This window comes from Amblyomma mixtum, chromosome 2 (assembly GCF_055824585.1).
Source record: "Amblyomma mixtum isolate Tamu chromosome 2, ASM5582458v1, whole genome shotgun sequence".
Classification (NCBI taxonomy): domain Eukaryota; kingdom Metazoa; phylum Arthropoda; class Arachnida; order Ixodida; family Ixodidae; genus Amblyomma; species Amblyomma mixtum.
The window spans coordinates 237,542,209-237,559,691 of NC_143013.1; the positions used below are offsets into that span (position 1 = coordinate 237,542,209).

The following is a 17,483-nucleotide window of genomic DNA, read 5'->3' on the forward strand; positions in this document are numbered from 1 at the left end:
TTAGCCCGAATTGACATCCCTGCTCGCGTCGTTGGCGAAAGCCCTGCGCATTAGGGGACGTGTTCCGAGGCTTCATCCAGCTCTTGAGCCATAATTGAGGGATAAGCCTCCCACTCGAGTGGGTCCCGGTTGCCAGGCTGCAACCTCCTTAACCAACAACGAGAAAACGATGACGAATACTCCAAAAGCGCACGGAACACGGGGGCACTTTCGGGCCCTTCATCATCAACCGGGACCCACTGGACTGGGAAATGAAGGCTTATCCCCCAGTTACGTCTCAAGAGCTGGATGAAGCCCCGGAACACGTCTCCATGTGCCCGCAGACAATCTTCTCGCAGATAAAGACGGTTTGTTTGCCCCTTTTTGGCTTGCTTATTCCATTCCTCGTGGAGGTGTACCTCCACTTCTGCGCATGCGCCGACGGGTACAGGACGCCTCCTAATCCAGGCCTTTCCCATGAAGTCTCCCTGCGGTACCCCGGATGTAATGCGGTTCTAACCAAGTTCCTCCCGCATACGTGCAGATGCACGACTACTAAGACCATCGTTGCGGTGACTCAACTCTGTAGCGGTGTGCGTGTATGCCAATTTCTGTGCAGTCAGCGCTGTGTAATGCATGTTCGCTTATATGCAATACCTCGTGTTTGTGTTTAAACTTGTTTGAAGGTGCGATGTCAACAAGCTTAAACGTTCTGTGTTAGACGAGACATTCACGTTTGGCACATCTGGCCTGTAGCTTTACTGCTGTAGTGCATTCCGCCCCCGCGCCCTCTTTGTGAGCGTGAACGTCTGCGAAATGATTTTGACACACTAACGTTATAAGCTGCACATGTACTCCGAGTCAAAATCTGGACGCAGCGTCGTTTCGTAAACCCCCCCCCCCCCCCCCTTTTTTTTTTTAAATGTTACCGTGCAAGCGAGCCTTGGCACTGAAAAAGAAGACGGTGGGACTTACCTGTTCTAACGTCGTTTGGCTGAAGCTGAACTCTTCTATAGAGAACTTTGCTTTCGCTGTAAAGAGAGAGGAAGCATAACACATAAGGAAAATGCGATGCAAACTACAGCGCAGGTGCCTCAGTAGTCCTCACCGCAAGCCATGTTGCTTCGTGTTAACAATGAAGGCATTGAATTTGTACTCGGCCCGAAATCTGTACTCGGACAGGCGCTTACTTTGGCCGTAACCACTGCTGCCGCGGTGGCTCAGTGGTTATGGTGCTCGACTGCTGGCCCAAAAGACGCGGGTTCGATCCCGGCCGCGGCGGCTAGAATTTCTTTGGAGGAGAAATTCTAGAGGCCCGTGTACTGTGCGATGTCAGTGCACGTTAAAGAACCCCAGGTGGTCGAAATTTCCGGAGCCCTTCACTACGGCGTCTCTCATAGCCTGAGTCGCTTTGGGACGTTAAACCCCATAATCCTAATCCAACTTTGGCCGAAATAACTTCTACCTGCGCATCCAATGATTACGCAATACGCCGCGACATCATCCACATTCGCTCTTCGACTTCCTATGACGTCGGCTCATTCTGTCTCGTCCATCCAGACGACTCGCGTCTTTGGGTCGTTCTGAGCACTTAAAGGTGTACTGAAGATGAATATGAACTCTGAACTGCCAGAACTCGATCTACACGTTCCGAGCGTTCTTAGAAATTTCGAATTTGCAATGTGCGGCCGATTTCCCTAGTTTCAATCCAATTAAACGTCCCGGCTCCCGCCTTTTTTTTTTTTTTTAATTCCCCGCAGACGGTGGGAAGAGTCGACCAACCTTCAGCCAGTCCCGGCTTGCCGCTCTGCCATTGGCGGAGTGATACGTAGCGGTCGGCGAAAGCAAAGAGTCCACGCGTATTTTTATTTCCGTGGGCCTAATTTGCAGCTATGTATTCTCTGGTTAGATATATTCATTCACGGAAACCTAAAAAACAAAATAAAAGCGAAATCAAAGACTCCACGCGTATATTTATTTCCGTGGGCCTAATTTGCAGCTATGTATTCTCTGGTTAGATATATTCATTCACGGAAACCTAAAAAACAAAATAAAAGCGAAATCAAAGACTCCACGCGTATATTTATTTCCGTGGGCCTAATTTGCAGCTGTGTAGTCTCTGGTTAGACATATTCATTCACAGAAACCTAAGAAAGGAAATAAAAGCGAAAGCAAAGAGTCCACGCGTATTTATATTTCCGTGGGCCTAATTTACAGCTATGTAGTCTCTGACTAGATGTATTCATTCACGGAAACCTTGTAGCGCTTGTGTGTGTTTCGTCTCTCTTGTCCGTGTCTTTGTTTGCACTATAAACCCTTCTACACCAAGATGAACTAGCACCTCGCCCAACAGGAAGTTTTAATGAACTAAAAAAAACAAAAGCGAAAGCAAAGCCACCACGCGACTGTCTGAAAGGCACTCCATGCGTTGGTCGACTCCTCCCACCGTCTGCGGGGAATGAAAAAAAAAAAAACGGCGGGAGCCGGACGTTAATCCGATTTAAATTAGGGAAATCGGCCGCACAGCTCAATAATTCTGAGTTTCTAAGAATGCTTGGAACGTGTAGATTGAGTTCCCGCGGCAAAAAGACGAGTTTAGGTTCCTCTTCAGTGCACCTTTAAAGCGGAAAGAATTTCTACACAACAATCGCAGAGTTTGCAACCTCTGTGCATCGCTCGCAGAGGAGCAGGCCCCCCGGCGGTCTCTGGGGCGTTACCTTCGTCCATGGCGACGAAGACGTTCGCTAGCGACGTGACGCCCGCCTGCGGGATGTCGTAGGTGAGCCGGTCCTGGAACCCCTCTCTGAGCGAGGCCGAGGGGAAGACCTGCTTCACGTAGACCTTCAGGTCGCCCAGGTTCTTCTCCCAGGCGCCCTCGTGGCGGTGCATCTTGATGTCCAGCGTGTAGCCGGCGCCGTACTTGTTCTTCAGGTGCTGCGTCGAACCCAGGCACCTGCGACGCGGGATAGGGGACGACCGAGTGTTACGCCCACACTCCGGCCCAACCGGCTTTTAGCATGCTTGCTCTAGTACGCGGCAGTTCAGATCTCTTGTCCCGTGGAAAAGCAGCGGGGCTTGTTTACCTGGGAGTGTGACCCACAGAAAGACAGAGCGCGGGGCGTGGCCAGTAGAGGAAACACAGGTGTGAAGATTTACAGAGAATATTAGAGAGCGAGGAGGAGCAAAGTGCAGTAGAAAATAGCCGAGGAGCATTCGGGATATGAGACAGGCTCGTGGTTAGGTGTAGTCAAGCTCGCTGTGGTTAAACGCAAAGGTCGACGTTGTCGAGCAGCATACAGGGTTGACTGTCTTCCTAAGTTGAGGAAATTGCAATATTGTTGGCGCCTCAAGGCTATTCCTGCAGCAAGCCTCCGTCCAGCTACTGCAGTTTCACGCCTGTCGTTATGTTTCCGTGGCTCGCCGTTTATTTTGCGCAGCAAAAAAAGGCCCGTCGGCAGCACGCTTCAAAAGAACTCGTTGCCAGACTCGTTGGCGCGTGGTTTTTATTGCGAAAGCAATACTACTTGCACTTTCACGCCTTTGCCGTGCCGCGGCGGTGACCACCATTGACCTTCATTTGACCTTGATTGCATTAGATTGGATTAGATTAGATTTGATTTGATTAGATTACATTAGTTTAGATTAGATTGCATTGGATTAGATTCGATTGGATCGCATTGTATTGGATTGGATTGTATAACCGATGCATCACCACAAGTCTAACCACAAGCACCAGCACCAACTACACTACCAGCTCAACCATGGCGTAGGTACGGATATTGCTTTCGCAATTACCGGGCTTAACCAAGCTAAGCCACAGCGAATTTTTTTTCCGAAGAACGCTCATTGGAAAGGAACGCATGCATCAAGAAGAGACCGGGACATCGGTAGTGGAGTACCTGAGCGCTCCGCGCACCATGATGCCCACTTTGGTGCACAGGGCGTCCGCCTCCTCCATGGAGTGCGTGGTGAGGAGGGCGCCCCGGTCCCCGCCCTGCGGGAACGTGGAGCAGATGGTGTCCCAGAGGAAGCGCTTGGACTGCGGGTCCATGCCCGTCGAGGGCTCGTCCAGGAGCACGATGCGCGGCTTGCCCAGCATGCTCACGGCGTAGCTCAGCTTGCGCTTGGTGCCGCCCGACAGCTGCTTGGCCCGCTTGTCCGCGTGCTCCCGGATGTTCAGCTTGTCCATCAGCCTGCGGGGAGGGAGGACCGCCCTTGTGACCACCTCCTGTGTGCCCCATTTGCTCAACGCCGAGGACGGCTATGCCCTCTAAGCAGAAAGGAGTAAAACGGGAGTATGCCCTTCAATATAAGGGAGTACGCTAGCTCCCCTACCTTTTATAAGGGAAGGGAGCTATAGGACAGCTAACTGTCTTCTTACTCCCATGTAATTGTATTCGCGTTTGGAGTGTATGGCCGAGAGTGCGTGCTTATGGTGCTTTCAAAAGCTTAACCCAACGTGAGCGCTTTGGCTTTCTTTTTGTCTTGACTTTGGTCTTGACCTTCTGTCTGCCTTTCAACGTAATGCCGCAAGCAGCCTGAATTTTAATCTCTTTTAACGCGCAACGTCTATGGCCGACCAGCGCTTATTACAGTTCTATGGTGCAAAAATACGGAATAATATTCCGCTCGAAGTCAAAACGTCGAGGAGCTTTGTTATGTAAAACGATAATTACTTGATAACATATAGTTACGTGCATTGTTCCCCGATTTTTATTTTCTGACTACCATACGATTTCGTGTAACATGTTGTTTTACGAGTGTATTATTCTTCTGCCCAGCGCGTACGACTAAGGGCCTCAACTAGCTTCGGATATGGACCCAACAGATTTTGATGTACTGTTTATATTGTGAATAAAAGTTGCGAAAAAAAATCTCTGCCTATCCCGTAAACGAGAGTAGAGTAAGCATGAAATGTTTACGGGCATAACACATTGGTTTTAGATGGTACTAGTCAAAATCTTGAAATGGGTCTAGTGTTCAACACACCACACCACACATACTGTGCACTGGTCCATGTGGACGCAATCGTTTCCTGTGAGTGTCTGGGGAATCTCCTCCGCCCTGCCTCGTCAGCTGTATCCGGTTTCTGTCAGGCTCCATTGATCGGCTTTTAAGCAGCTGTGACGGTGGCGGCATTGAAATGCAGGACGATGCAGAAGCGTACGCGGACACGACGAGACGCAGGCCTGACAAGAATGTATACGCAGCGCGTTCGAATACTCCGCGAGCGTTTATACATCTGCCTGCCAAAGGGGAAACGTCATGCGCTGAAGGCCCAGCGGCCGGTCTTTTACATGCGTGAGTGTGGGATCGCTGCGCCATCCTTGGGGACGGCGCGGATTGGATTGGATTGTAAAACATTTATTGCGTCGAGAGCAGGTTGCGGAGGCACATGGCCGCTAGCCCATGGCTAGCGGCGACCTCGTTGGCCCGCTCGATTGCCCGCACTTGGATCTTGGGGTCCGAGCTGACCAGCACGGCCTCCCACCGCTCGGGAGAAGGGAGCTGTATCAACTCCGCCGGAGGCGGATCATCTGCGCAATAGCAGTTTTTCCGCCCAAAGCCCTTCTTGCCCTGGAGCTCCCCTCTTGCTCTAAGCGGCCCTCTCAGAGACTCTCGTTAAATCTCGTTCGGTGCCCGGATGCTCTCGTTTCAGCTCCCGGATGTGTGGAGTTCAGTGCCCGGATGTTGGCTCTCGGTCTCGGCGTGACCTCACCACACTGCCGACAACGGGAGCTAAAAGCATTTCACGCTTAAAAAAAACCCCTTTAGCGCTCGTAGTGTTCGTCTCTCGTCTCTTGTGTCCTCGTCTTTTCCTGCGCTACAGTGTATTGGAACTATGTACCAACAAGCCCAAAAAGCCACGCTACTGAACTATATTTCTAGTACAACGGGCCCGCTTTTTTAGCGCTCGTGGTGTTCGTCTCTCGTCTTTTGTGTCCTCGTCTTTTGCTGCGCTACAGTGTATTTGATCACCCGTCGTGTAGTAAACACTGCCCTATACGCCGCAGCTGTACAGGTTCGGTGTTGGGTTCAGGTCCCAGTGTCACCGAGACGAAATGTGCCCACTCACCAGTTCGTGACTGACTCGATCTCGCTGCTGCGTATTCCCCTCAACGCGGCGAAGAGGTGCAGGTGCTCGCGGATGGTCAGGTTGTTCCACAGGGCGTCGTGCTGGGGGCAGTAGCCGAGCATCTTGAACGCCCGGCACAGGTTGGAGGTTATCTCGAAGCCCCCCACGGCCACCTGCGCCCAAGAGCGGATGCGGTGAGGAGAACAGGAAGCCGTGCTTCTCGTCGGTTCATTCCCGTCGTCCTGGTGATGAGGGTCTGTCGACAACACAGCATGGTGCTTGGGTGGGAAGCGCCTTTTATTAGGCGCCGCGGTGGCTCAGTGGTTATGGCGCTCAGCTGCTGACCCAAAAGACGCGGATTCTATCCCGGCCGCGGCAGTCAAATTTCGATGGAGGCGAAATTCTAGAGGTTCGTGTACTGTGCGATGTCAGTGTACGTTAAAGAACTCCAGGTGGTCGAAATTTCCGGAGCCCTCCACTACGGCGTCTCTCATAGCCTTAGTCGCTTTGGGACGTTAAACCCCCACAAACCAAGCCTTTTTTTTTTTTTTTTGCTAAGTGCTACTGAGTTTGGACTGGACTCATGATAGAAAAGGTGAAGTGCACCTGCCGCTGCAGTCTTCTGGATTCCGGGACGGTTAGCGCACTGAGATGTTGCGGAGTCTGAGTATCTGCTAAAAACGTAAACCTGGACATAAGCACATCGAGATCGCCGCAAGTTTGCAACAAACTGCTCTTAATACAGTCACGTCTCTTTTTTTGGGTGTGTATGCTTGTGCAATATGCCGCCAAGCATACGTGGACGTTTCTGTCCGAGCGCGAATGCATCGTGGGCGGTGCAATGTGTAAACGTATCGCAAGTTTTTCTTTTTCTGGTTTCGTTCGTAGCGGGTGGTCAAGAACGGAGCGCGTACCCTTCCGCTGGAGGGGCTCTCCTCGCCCACGATGACCTTCATGGTGGACGTCTTGCCGGCGCCGTTGGGCCCCAGCAGTCCGAAGATGTCCCCCTTGTCGATGGCCAGCGACAGGTTGCGGATGGCGATCTTGACGTGGTTTCGCGGCCGGCACCGGGCCCCCTCCTCGTACACCTTGCGCAGCTCGCTCACGTAAACCACCGGAGGCTGAGGGGAAGGGGGTCCGTCACATAGAAGGTGAAAGACAGTGAAGCTCTGCTCAGGTCGTTAGGCAGTCGCCTTCACGGAAGCAAAGACTGCCGGGAGTCAGCTGGCACTACGGCAGAACAGGCCCCCCTTTCGCGTGAGTTGTAATCGCGCCGTATCCCGCAAGCGTGACGACGAACCTCATCTCTTTAGAGTTTTGCGCCTTTAACAAGTGGCACCGAAAGGACGTGCGCGAAGACTATCGCCAGTGGTAAACAGTCGGAGGACTTATCAGCAACTTTCGCGAGTAGAAACTTTTCTGCAGGCTGTCAAAACCAGTATTAAACTCCCTTCAACTGTAGCTGCGACGAAACTGGTAATTAATATACATCCGAAGTCAAGCAAGGGTTTTTAGTGCCCTGCACGTGGCTTTTTACCCACAAAACTTAATTGTAATTAAAAAAAAAACAAAGGTTATGAAACAGTCGAATCCAGTGCTATAAAAGGCCACAGCAAACTCACCTAAGTGAGGGCACGTATTCTATCGTAACTCGACTATTTTCAATTTCTTGTCTATCATACAGAGCGCTATTGTAGCTCGTACAAAGTGCATTAGTATCTTGCGTGCAGGAAAAAAAAAAAACAGAACACTGCTTTAAAAAGAAAAACAAGCCGTTGTCACTGTGATGTTTTCCCATGCTCATGCCATTGTGCTGTCGGCAGCAAAAGCGCATGTGCCCCTGGAGCTAAGTTTGAGTTCGTCGCCACGCCACTTTCGGCAGAGCATGCTGCCATCTTTATCCAGAGGCATGCCACTATACTCTTTTCGATCCGTGGCGCTCCACGCTTTAAACGCTCAAAGACGTCGCAGTAGGGAGCGAGCCACGCTAGAGCACGTACGCCACTTTTGCTGCCGACAGCACGTGGTGGCGATTGCGTACCCAGCACCAAGCTAGAGGAAGAGAGAATGCCGCCAAGGCTGCGAACCGGGGGCCGCGGACGATCAGGATCGGCGCGCACCTTGGGCATGAGGCTGATGTCCATCTGGGACACCCGCTGCCGCTCGGCCTTCACGTCGGCGTCCTCCTTCTCGGGCACGTCGCTGTTGGGCGTGATGTCGATGATGCGCCGCGTGATCCAGAAGGCGTCCGCCATGCGCCCGCCGGCCTTGCCGATGTCCGCCATGCGCAGCAAGAAGTAGTACACGAACGTGTGCAGGACGCACGCCACGTACGTGATGAGGATGTTGCTGTCCCAGTCGAAGTAGGCCCACTTGTCCGCCTCGTAGCCGTTCGACAGCTTCGTCTCGATGGTCACCGACGTCTGTGCCGCGGGGGAAAAGAGGGGTCGTATACAATACAATACAATACAATACAATACAATACAATAAATCTTTATTTTCCAGAAAACAACTGGATGGTCTCTTGGGCTAAAAGCTACACAAAAGCTTGACGAGGCCCAAGAGACCATTACAAGGCAGCAGCGTAATGAAACGATTGGAAAGTGCATAAGTAGACAGTAATAAAGGAAATAATAAAACAGTTACTGTGACAAGTAATAATGATGTCAATGACATAAAGCAGCCAGTAATCAACTGAAACCGAAATAAAACAACTGAAAAGCACATACGCGGAAACAACAAACAAAATTTTAATGGATCACAACTGCACGAAATAGAAATGTAATTGTTTTTTGTTCAAGCCCTCTGTGTGTCCATATTTGTTTAATATTGTAGGGAGGTTATGGGTAAGTGAATGATATTTATAAAATGTACGAAAATTAGGAACTGCCCACGCATCAACATTTCTTGTTTGCACGCTGATATTTCGTCGCTCTAAGGATGCCAAGGACGTTAGAAGGTTAGTAACTTCAGGGGAGGAAAAGTAGATTGACTGTAATAGGCGAAATTCACACAGCTTGTCTACACTTATGATATTGAATGATTCAAATGCACCCTTTGTAGTTTCCGTGGGCTCAATACTTGCTATGTAACGAATGATTTTTTTTCTGTAAAACCAGGAGTTTATTTAAATTGGTTTTTGTGGTTGTACACCAGAGTATCTTAACCCTTTACTGCACGTTGTTGCATATATGCAACATTAGCATAAATGGCTCCAAAAACAAAAGGAAATCTGAGTTGGAGCTTCCTGTGCTCGTTGTTGCATTTCTGCAACATAGGTTTGAAAAGCGCGCCATCGTGTGTGCTGCCATCTGTCCTGCTTCAGTGGAATCACAGCCATAACAAACATGGTGGATGCTTCGCGCGCTCACGTGCTGTAACAACGGTAAGTTTTGCCGTTTTTTATGCCTTTCTGAACTGGATAATGTGCAGTGAAATTGTTTAGTCTTTACTACGCATCATTGTTAATGTGTGTAAGGCAGAAAACGTTCTTATAATGCAATATTTTGTTTCTGGCGCGTTAAAGTTGGTATGTTGCACATATGCAACAATGTGCACCTTGGTTGTTTTTCTTGACAGAACAGGCGATGGATGCTAAAACGTTCTATGGCCGAGCACTTCCTTCAGAAAGCGAAGACAGTGACCTTTCTGGAAGCGATGATGACCCTGAGTGTAAGTTCTTTGAGTATGCTTTTGTTGGTAGAGTACCATTTTTTTATTCGTTGCAGTTTATTCATTTGCTCTGTATTTATTTTGTGATGAAAATTTCGTTACACACAATAGTCAATTTTTTCATGCTTCAGATATTCAACCACGTGGAAGCCTCACTGACAGTGAAAGCTTATCAAGTTCACACTCTGATGAGGAAGAAAATTTGACGCACGACTCTACGACACAGCAACCTTCTAGTAGAGCAAATAAGAGAGTAATTTGGAAGAAAGCGAACTTGATGATGGATCCACAGGAAGTCCAATTCGCTGGAGAAAGTGACCTTCCAGAAGAACTTTTACATCTTTCTACACCGCTGCAGTATTTCAAGTACCTGTTCCCAAATTCACTGATGTCGCTAATAGCGGAACAAAGCAATTTGTTCGCGCTTCAAAAAAGACGTCAACCAGCCACTGTGCACTACTGCTGAAGAAATTGAAATGTTTATTGGAACCGCCATGTGGATGTCCATCATTCAGATGAAAAATGCAAGATGGTACTGGAGCGCAGCGACCAGGGTCAGTCAAGTAGCTGACACCTTTCCTTTAGCTCGCTTCGAAAAACTGAAGCATCACATTCACTTTGTCGACAATGCTACGCTGAGCCCAAAAGATGACTTGCAAAGATGACTTGCAAGGTGTTTTCATTGTGCACATTGTTGCAAATATGCAACATACCATTTTTCAGCCAATAAAAAATGTTGATAACCAGCGAATCAAATTTCCATGTGCATATAGTGATTTTTATGACTGCCTGCATGTCCTGAAATAATCTTATCATAAAATAAAAAATCGTGCAGTAAAGGGTTAAATGGGAGTTAAACAAAGCATGATATACTTGAAGTTTTATCTTCAAGTTTTATCTTTACAGTGTAGACACCCCCCATCGACTCATAGGCCGTTGCTAGGAAGGCTCGCGCAAGTTGCATGTACGCGATGTCTGCAACGTGCCTGAAGTTCCCGAGCACTGTCCCCTGCGAAGCGTGCACCACAAACGCCTTGCGTGTTGTGCGGAGAAACCCGTCCTACGCGTTTACTGCTGCTCATTTTGGCTGCGTTATGCGAGTGGTGGGTGTTCGTGTAGATGCGTGCATTGAACGATTGCAGTAGGAGGTGGGTTATTCGATAGGTCGTTGTCTGTGAATGCCGGCTCTTGTATTATTACTGGTATTACTGGTCTCAGCTGCTGAGATCAACGGAGCTATCGACTGACGCAGTCTCATCTCCTCCAACTTTGCGAGTAGTCACGTTTCTCGCACCACGTACGGAGTCAACTCTGGCAAGCAAAAGAACAAAGAAAACTGGTGTCTTCACTGTATAGAGTTCTACATGTGTGAGACATACAAGGTGTCCCAGCTAAATGTAACCAAGTTTATAAAAAACACGGGGTGTCCTAGCCGTCTGAAACCAAATGAGGGTTGTTTAGAGTCGGGTGACCTAGTCTGCAGTATTTTTTTCGTTCCTCAAGGTTGATTAATTAGTTAACCTTACTTAATTAGCTAACTTTTTAATTATTGACTTGAGGAACAAAGTGTCAATGGAAACGTTGTAGATCGCTTTGAGAAACAGCTTACTGAGACCTTTGCAGCAAAGTAATATTTACGTAAAGTAGTTTTTTTACCGGCCTTAACCCATAACCCGCACAATAACCCGCACCATAACCATAACCCGCACAATAAGAAAAAGCTTCCACATGACCACTGTGCCACTTCAACGTCCCAAGACGCGTCTTAAAGAATAAAATCCATTTTTTCTGAAGTCCTCTCCTCGATGAGACTTTGGGTGCACATTGAGGGAGAGAAGTGAGCGAGCAGCTGGTCACGTGACAACTTTCTTTTGAGGCCAATAAATGAAGCTACGTAAATCATAACTTGACGGAAATAGCACTACTAGCGGTTTTTCGAGGCGATCTAAAACTTTGTCATTGACACTTTCTTCCTGAAGTCAATAATTAAAAGTTAGCTAATTAAACTTAACTAATTAATTAACTTTCAAGAGCGATAGGATAGGATAACTTCATTCGGCTCTAGCACAAGGTTTTTTATGTGGTCAGATGAGTCCATCCGCAACGGTCGGTTGCCCCTATTCCAGGGCTCCGCTGGATGCTGCCGTCAGCTGAGCTCGCCGTATCAAACCGATCTGGTCATCGCGGCAGTCGCTGGAGAGCAGACCCTCCCATTGCTCCGCACTTGGGTTTGGTATAAGAGCGAAAAAAATACTCAAGACTAGGCCACGCGACCTATGAACAACCCTCAGTTGGTTTTACTGGACTAGGACACTTCGCCTTTTTTTAAAGTTTGGTTACATTTAGCTGGGACACCCGGTATATGCTTCGCGCGAGATGGACCTCTAGGGCTGGTACACACTGCGTGTAGAATCGCCACCTTGTAACGAAAGCTTTGTCGTGGCTTAATCGCTTGACGAGAACTGTAACGGAGAGTGAGCCTCAGATAGATACAGTAGCCAGCCAGGCGTGTGCTCACCTTTGTGATGTAGTAGAGGCCGCCGTTGGGGATGTAGAAGGGCACCAGCAGGCAGAGGGTGTAGTGCAAGGCGGTGGCGCTACGCGACGAGCCCATCATGTCCAGGATGGTCACCGGCACGGCCGGGAACATGGAGCACTGGAACAGAGCGAGAGGAGCAGGCTTGCTTAGTTTCCGCGTGACTTCCGTGTTTTCTCTGCCTTCTTTTCGCGACATACTAAATATCTACTCGTATTTAAAAAAAATAGCATTGCCCTTACGACGGGCTTCAAATTGTTGAACCGATAAGCAGCTAGCATTTCATGACGTATTGCACGATGCCGGACGGACAGCTGCTCATCAAAGGTTCACATATCCTGCAGCCGTCGTGTTTTTAACAACCTGCCGGTCAGCAGAGGAGCCAGTGAGTACCTTTCTTACAGGCTACAAAATTGACATATTCATTTCATATTCACAAAAACCGCGACACATGCGTAAGCACCCCATCAGTCCTCGTTCATGTTTGTGAACTGTTGTATCTTGACCACCATGACTTGAGTTGACATCTTATCAGTGTTGTTGGTGTAGCTCATGCGTGCTCCTGGTTGTTAGGAGAGTATATTTTATGCGTTCCTTTTCAATAAACCTTCAGTTGCTAGTCAGCACCTGTCTCATCTTCTCTCTTGTCCCTGTCGCTGCGCTGTTTTCTTCAAGTATGTACCAACTCGCCGTATTAGCGACATGTAAAGCTGTATGAAGCCCGTGCGGTTATCTTACCGTGAAATGACTGACTTGGCGTGTTAGGACCATAGTTTAGTGATGTAAAAAAATGGCCTGGCTTAGCTTATGGTTAAGCCTAGGATGCGAAGCATAGTTTTGCGGTCTGGCGAGCCGCCCTCTCCCTGGCCGACATCTCGCTGGTGAACTGACTCAACGAGTGCGTCGCCTTTTGCGTGACGTCAGTATCTCCTAGCGGTAGGAGCGGGAGTTAGGCCGCCGGCGGAGGCTGCGCGTCCGCAAGCGAGCGCACGAGGCCCTAGCTTTCACAGCTGTTGTGACGTCATATCACGTGGTGCGCCGATGAAGGTCAAGTGGTAGCTACGCGGCCGTGCGCGGCGCAGCAAGGAAGAGCTCGGTTGTGCGAGTAATATGCTTCGCATAAAAACGACGCTGTTCGGTGGTAAGTTATTATCGAAGAACATTCAAGTGCGGAAGACAAAATAACAACATAAAAGGAGCCTAGGGAACGGTTAGTACACAAGCAGCCCGAATTTGACTTTCCCTTGCAGAGTTGGCATTCCCTTGAGTACCTGTGTGAGTGCAATAGTATAAATACAGACGCCCATCCACGGGCCGCTCACCAGTAGCGCCATGAAGGGGAGGACCCCCTTGGCCGTCTCGTGCTTGTTGAAGAGGTGCGTGAGCACGTAGCACACGATGAGCGACGCCGGCACGTAGAGCAGGAACAGGGCCACGATGGCGAGCAGGGCCACGGGGTCCGTGAGGAAGGGCACCCCGATGGCCACCAGCGCGAGCACGGTGAGCATCACGGCCAGCAGGTAGAGCACCGCGTGGCTCAGCAGCACGGTGAACCAGTAGCCCGAGAAGAGCAGGCCGGAGACGCGCAGCTGGTTCTTGACCTTGTTCTGGCGGTCCTCGACCACCTCGACGGCGATGAGCGAGGGCATGTAGGCGAGCACCACGCTCATCATCATGGTCCACGTGTAGAGCTGCGCGTCGAACACCTTGTCGACGCCCCGCTGGGGCCACGGGAAGGAGGCGGTGCGGAGCCGCCGCTGGCGCAGCACGTCGGAGCTCTTGGCGCGCGCGGCGTAGAGGGCGTTGAACATGAGCGACTGCAGGATGGGGAGCGTGTGCACGTGCGAGTCGTTGAACAGCAGCGTCAGCGGGTTGGTGTACTGCAAAGAGGCACGGAGGGAACGCATTTGAATAGGACATCGCAGAGGGAGGAGTGGGCGCGAAAAGTTCACGCATCCAGTGCGCTGCACAGGCTAACAGGTAGAGGCTGTTGAATTTAGGCCGCGTTTCCGTATCTCCACAGCCTTGAAAGGAAGTTACCATACGAGGGCCGACTCGCCTATCTGTAACTCGGCCTTTAGAGAAATTAATCGGCGCTCGTTATGATCAACTTTCAGGTGAAATTCGCGGACGTTACATGCACTAATTTATAAGAAGCGGTAGTCCAGCCAGGGTTCTGTTATGCCGCCAGTCTTACGTCGCTTGAGCGAGTGGCTGCGTGTACGGTTGCACACGTAGGTGCGGGAGAACTCTGTTTCTCGCTTAACGTGTGTGTACTGCCTGAATCACACGTTCCCGCAGCAAAGGTGCGAGCGCTGGTTGAAGTCGAATGCGTCCTATTTCGAACAAACCTTGGCTGAGCTAACATCAGGAATTCATGACTCATGTAGTGTTGCGAAAGCAGAAACGATGTTTTGAATGTCTTAGAAGCGGGATGGGCAAGCTGTAAGCCTGAGCTCGCAATCCTGAAATGTCGCCTTCGATAATCTCTTATCAGGGCGCCATACATGGCGGCACTGGTTCAGAAAGAAAACTTTTCTGCCGCTACACCACTCGCATGAACGAAATAGTAACAAAGCGTCAGTGTTTGTAGCACCGCTGAGCTTGTTTCTATTGTCGTCTAACCTTACGGCTTCCGAACTAACCTAGAGAAAGCAGAAGAAATAGCTGTAGCGCTTGCGCTCGGATGCTCCTGTGCCACCTCTATACTCAGGGATTCAAAAAAAGCACTCCTAAATTATGCTAAGCGCGGAGTCCACCCTGCCACCTACCAAATACTGACCCAGAACCCGCCCTCCTCCTGTAGCGCTGAGCTCATCTGGGTGCCCGCGTACTCTGGAAACCCCGGCAATGGGGCCGCCGATTCTTTAGCACGAGGGTCTAGAAACCGGGCACAGGCAGACCTAATGGGGGGTTTCTCAAATGAGCGTGCGTGCACCTTCGTTGAACTCATTGCGAATGCTCATGCCGAAACGGAAATATACCCACCCCCCGACTCCTCCCTCACTACCAAACGCTGACCATACCCACCCCCTCTCTACTCTCCCACTACCGACCCATCCAATCTTCCTGTCCTCTGTGCAATGCACAGAAGGCAAACCTGACCCATATCCTCCAGGCCTGTCCGACGTCGCCTTCACCCGGCGGGTCGGTGCCACTCCAAACATGGGAGGACTGGGAGACCTCACTACGCTCCATGGACCCGGCAAGACAAAAGATCGTCGCCAGCCGCGCTGCCAGCGTCATGTACCTTTTAGGCATGAACGTTTGAGTGTGATGGGGTCGTGCGGGGACCCAGGGGTCGTACGAGGCCCGAATTCCTGTGCAAAATAAGTTTTCTCTCTCTCTCTCTCTACGAATAACAGTTAGAGTCAAGAAGCTTGAAAAGAAAGACATCCTGAAGCGCTCTTTCTGTTCTGTTCTGTTGGTTTCTTACCCCTTGACATGGCACACGACATTCGCAGTGCAGTCTCCCTCCGGGGACAAAGCACGGGATTGGACTAAGTCCGCCTAATACACAGCGACACGTGGCTTTTCTTCTGATACTGCAGTAACCTGCGCAGTGACACCAGCGTAAAGGATTCCGGCACGACGTACCTTGTACTCTCCGCCAAGGTTCTCGGGCACCGTGGCGTAGTAACTGTTGACGTCGACGTTGTCCAGCGTGACGCTGTTGTTCCTCCATCGCACGGTCATGTTCTGTATTCTCATGGCCTCCTCGAACAGACGCACGTGTTCCGCCACTGCAGAGAGAACGGAACAAAGAGGACGCTTAATGAACAGGGGTACTTAAGAACGGAGTTGTTTGAGGACGGCGAGACTCTTTTATCGTTGGTGGCCTATTTGCGTCAAACTCTAACATTCCAGACATCCTGAGACATTCACATAGACCTGAACACTCGGGTGACCAAGCCGTGGAAACAAATTGCCCGTGCCTTTGTGCTTTCTGGTGATGTGCATAGGCCAGTATCTTTGAGCTATTTCGCATCTCAGTTTCTGTGAACTGTCGAGTTGAAGAATGATCACAGAATCGCAACTGATTTGTTTTGTCAGACAGGCGTTCGCCAACGAAGAAACAAAAACCTCCTCGCTGTGCGTGAGAATACGAAGATAGTGCAGTTGAAACTAGTTCAGTGTGTTTAGAGGAACCTCCAAAGTGTAGTAGATCAACAATAATTTCTTTTCTTGAAACTTACTTACAGCACTTTCGGGTTTTCACCTAAACGCACGGGACTTTTACATAGCTGCCGCTTCGAGTTGATCAATTCCGCCTCGCCTTGCCATCTGCTAGTAGTCCGGTTTGCTTAGCTGGTACAGCGACTGCCCCGAAGAGACGTTAGTTCCGTGTTCGATTCCCAGACATGGACGAATATTTCTTCAAAAAACCTGTCAAATCTTATTTAATTACCCTTCCTTGCGGATAAAACAGCGCAACACTGAGAACAAATTTATCAGTTTCAGGCTGGAAACAGTCTCTCGTGCCGCAGACGGCCGACAGCAGCAGTTTTTCGTGATGACTGGTGAGTGTATAACTGATTTTACTGAAAACTTGGAGAAATCCATGGTTAGTAGTTTTTTCGTATGGTCCTGTCGTGTAGAGCCACACGCGTTACTCTGCAGATATGTTTGGCCAGCTGCGGAGCAATACAACGTGCCGAAGTTATGGCGAAAGCGCGATGTATTAATTAAAAAAATACAGGCACTGTTCGCGTGTTTTGTAGCGAAAGCTACATATTGGCCACGAACTTGCGATTTCGCATTAGCGGTGCTCCGAGAAGGCACAGAGACCGTCCTTGAGCCGTTGCCTAGCAACCGCCGCAGCTGGCGGACGCCGCGAGCTCGCCGCGCCATCTGGCGTGACCTCACACCGCGCGCCTCGCCGCGGAGCCGCCGCCGCCGTTTGGTATGACGTCACACCACTTGCCTCGTTGCGCTTGCCTCCGCTCGCTTCGCCAGCTGTGTCGCATGCCTACTTTCGCTACGTATATCTTGGCATAGCCGCGGGCTAAGCCACTGCCAATTTTATGATGTAGATGGTGTTCAGGTGGTTCCCGATACAACACACGCAACTGCCAAGCGCTGGCAATTGTACAGGGTCAATCACACTTAGCGGGAACACGGCTCTGCGTGGCCACGCACGCGCGGAATGCCACTGCTTCTAACGCGGTCAAGAATCAATACAGAGTGGCGCACGAGAAGAGGGACCTTGACGTGGTGCTT

The 17,483-nt window shown here is 50.1% G+C and overlaps 1 protein-coding gene and 1 long non-coding RNA gene across 7 annotated transcripts in view; one reads left to right on the top strand and one right to left on the bottom strand.

The window, feature by feature from the left end:
* The window catches only part of LOC149363053 (cholesterol transporter ABCA5-like), a 144,022-nt gene that overhangs the window by 1,609 nt on the left and 124,930 nt on the right, over window positions 1–17,483 (bottom strand). For 4 of the 6 annotated variants that reach the window (XM_089573351.1, XM_089573347.1, XM_089573349.1 and 1 more), the window contains 9 exons: window positions 15,861–16,006; window positions 13,586–14,143; window positions 12,246–12,383; window positions 8,143–8,478; window positions 6,970–7,176; window positions 6,056–6,228; window positions 3,879–4,172; window positions 2,697–2,932; window positions 955–1,010 (listed from right to left, as the gene is read on the bottom strand). In XM_089573351.1, the coding sequence (XP_089429477.1) occupies window positions 955–1,010; window positions 2,697–2,932; window positions 3,879–4,172; window positions 6,056–6,228; window positions 6,970–7,176; window positions 8,143–8,478; window positions 12,246–12,383; window positions 13,586–14,143; window positions 15,861–16,006 (2,144 nt within the window). The remainder of the gene's footprint in view (window positions 1–954; window positions 1,011–2,696; window positions 2,933–3,878; window positions 4,173–6,055; window positions 6,229–6,969; window positions 7,177–8,142; window positions 8,479–12,245; window positions 12,384–13,585; window positions 14,144–15,860; window positions 16,007–17,483) is intronic. The other 2 variants (XM_089573352.1, XM_089573348.1) reach the window with 1 other exon arrangement.
* LOC149363054 (uncharacterized) lies at window positions 9,237–10,123 on the top strand. Its single transcript, XR_016288554.1, has 3 exons — window positions 9,237–9,440; window positions 9,635–9,727; window positions 9,859–10,123. It is a non-coding gene; the product is annotated as an uncharacterized LOC149363054 (long non-coding RNA).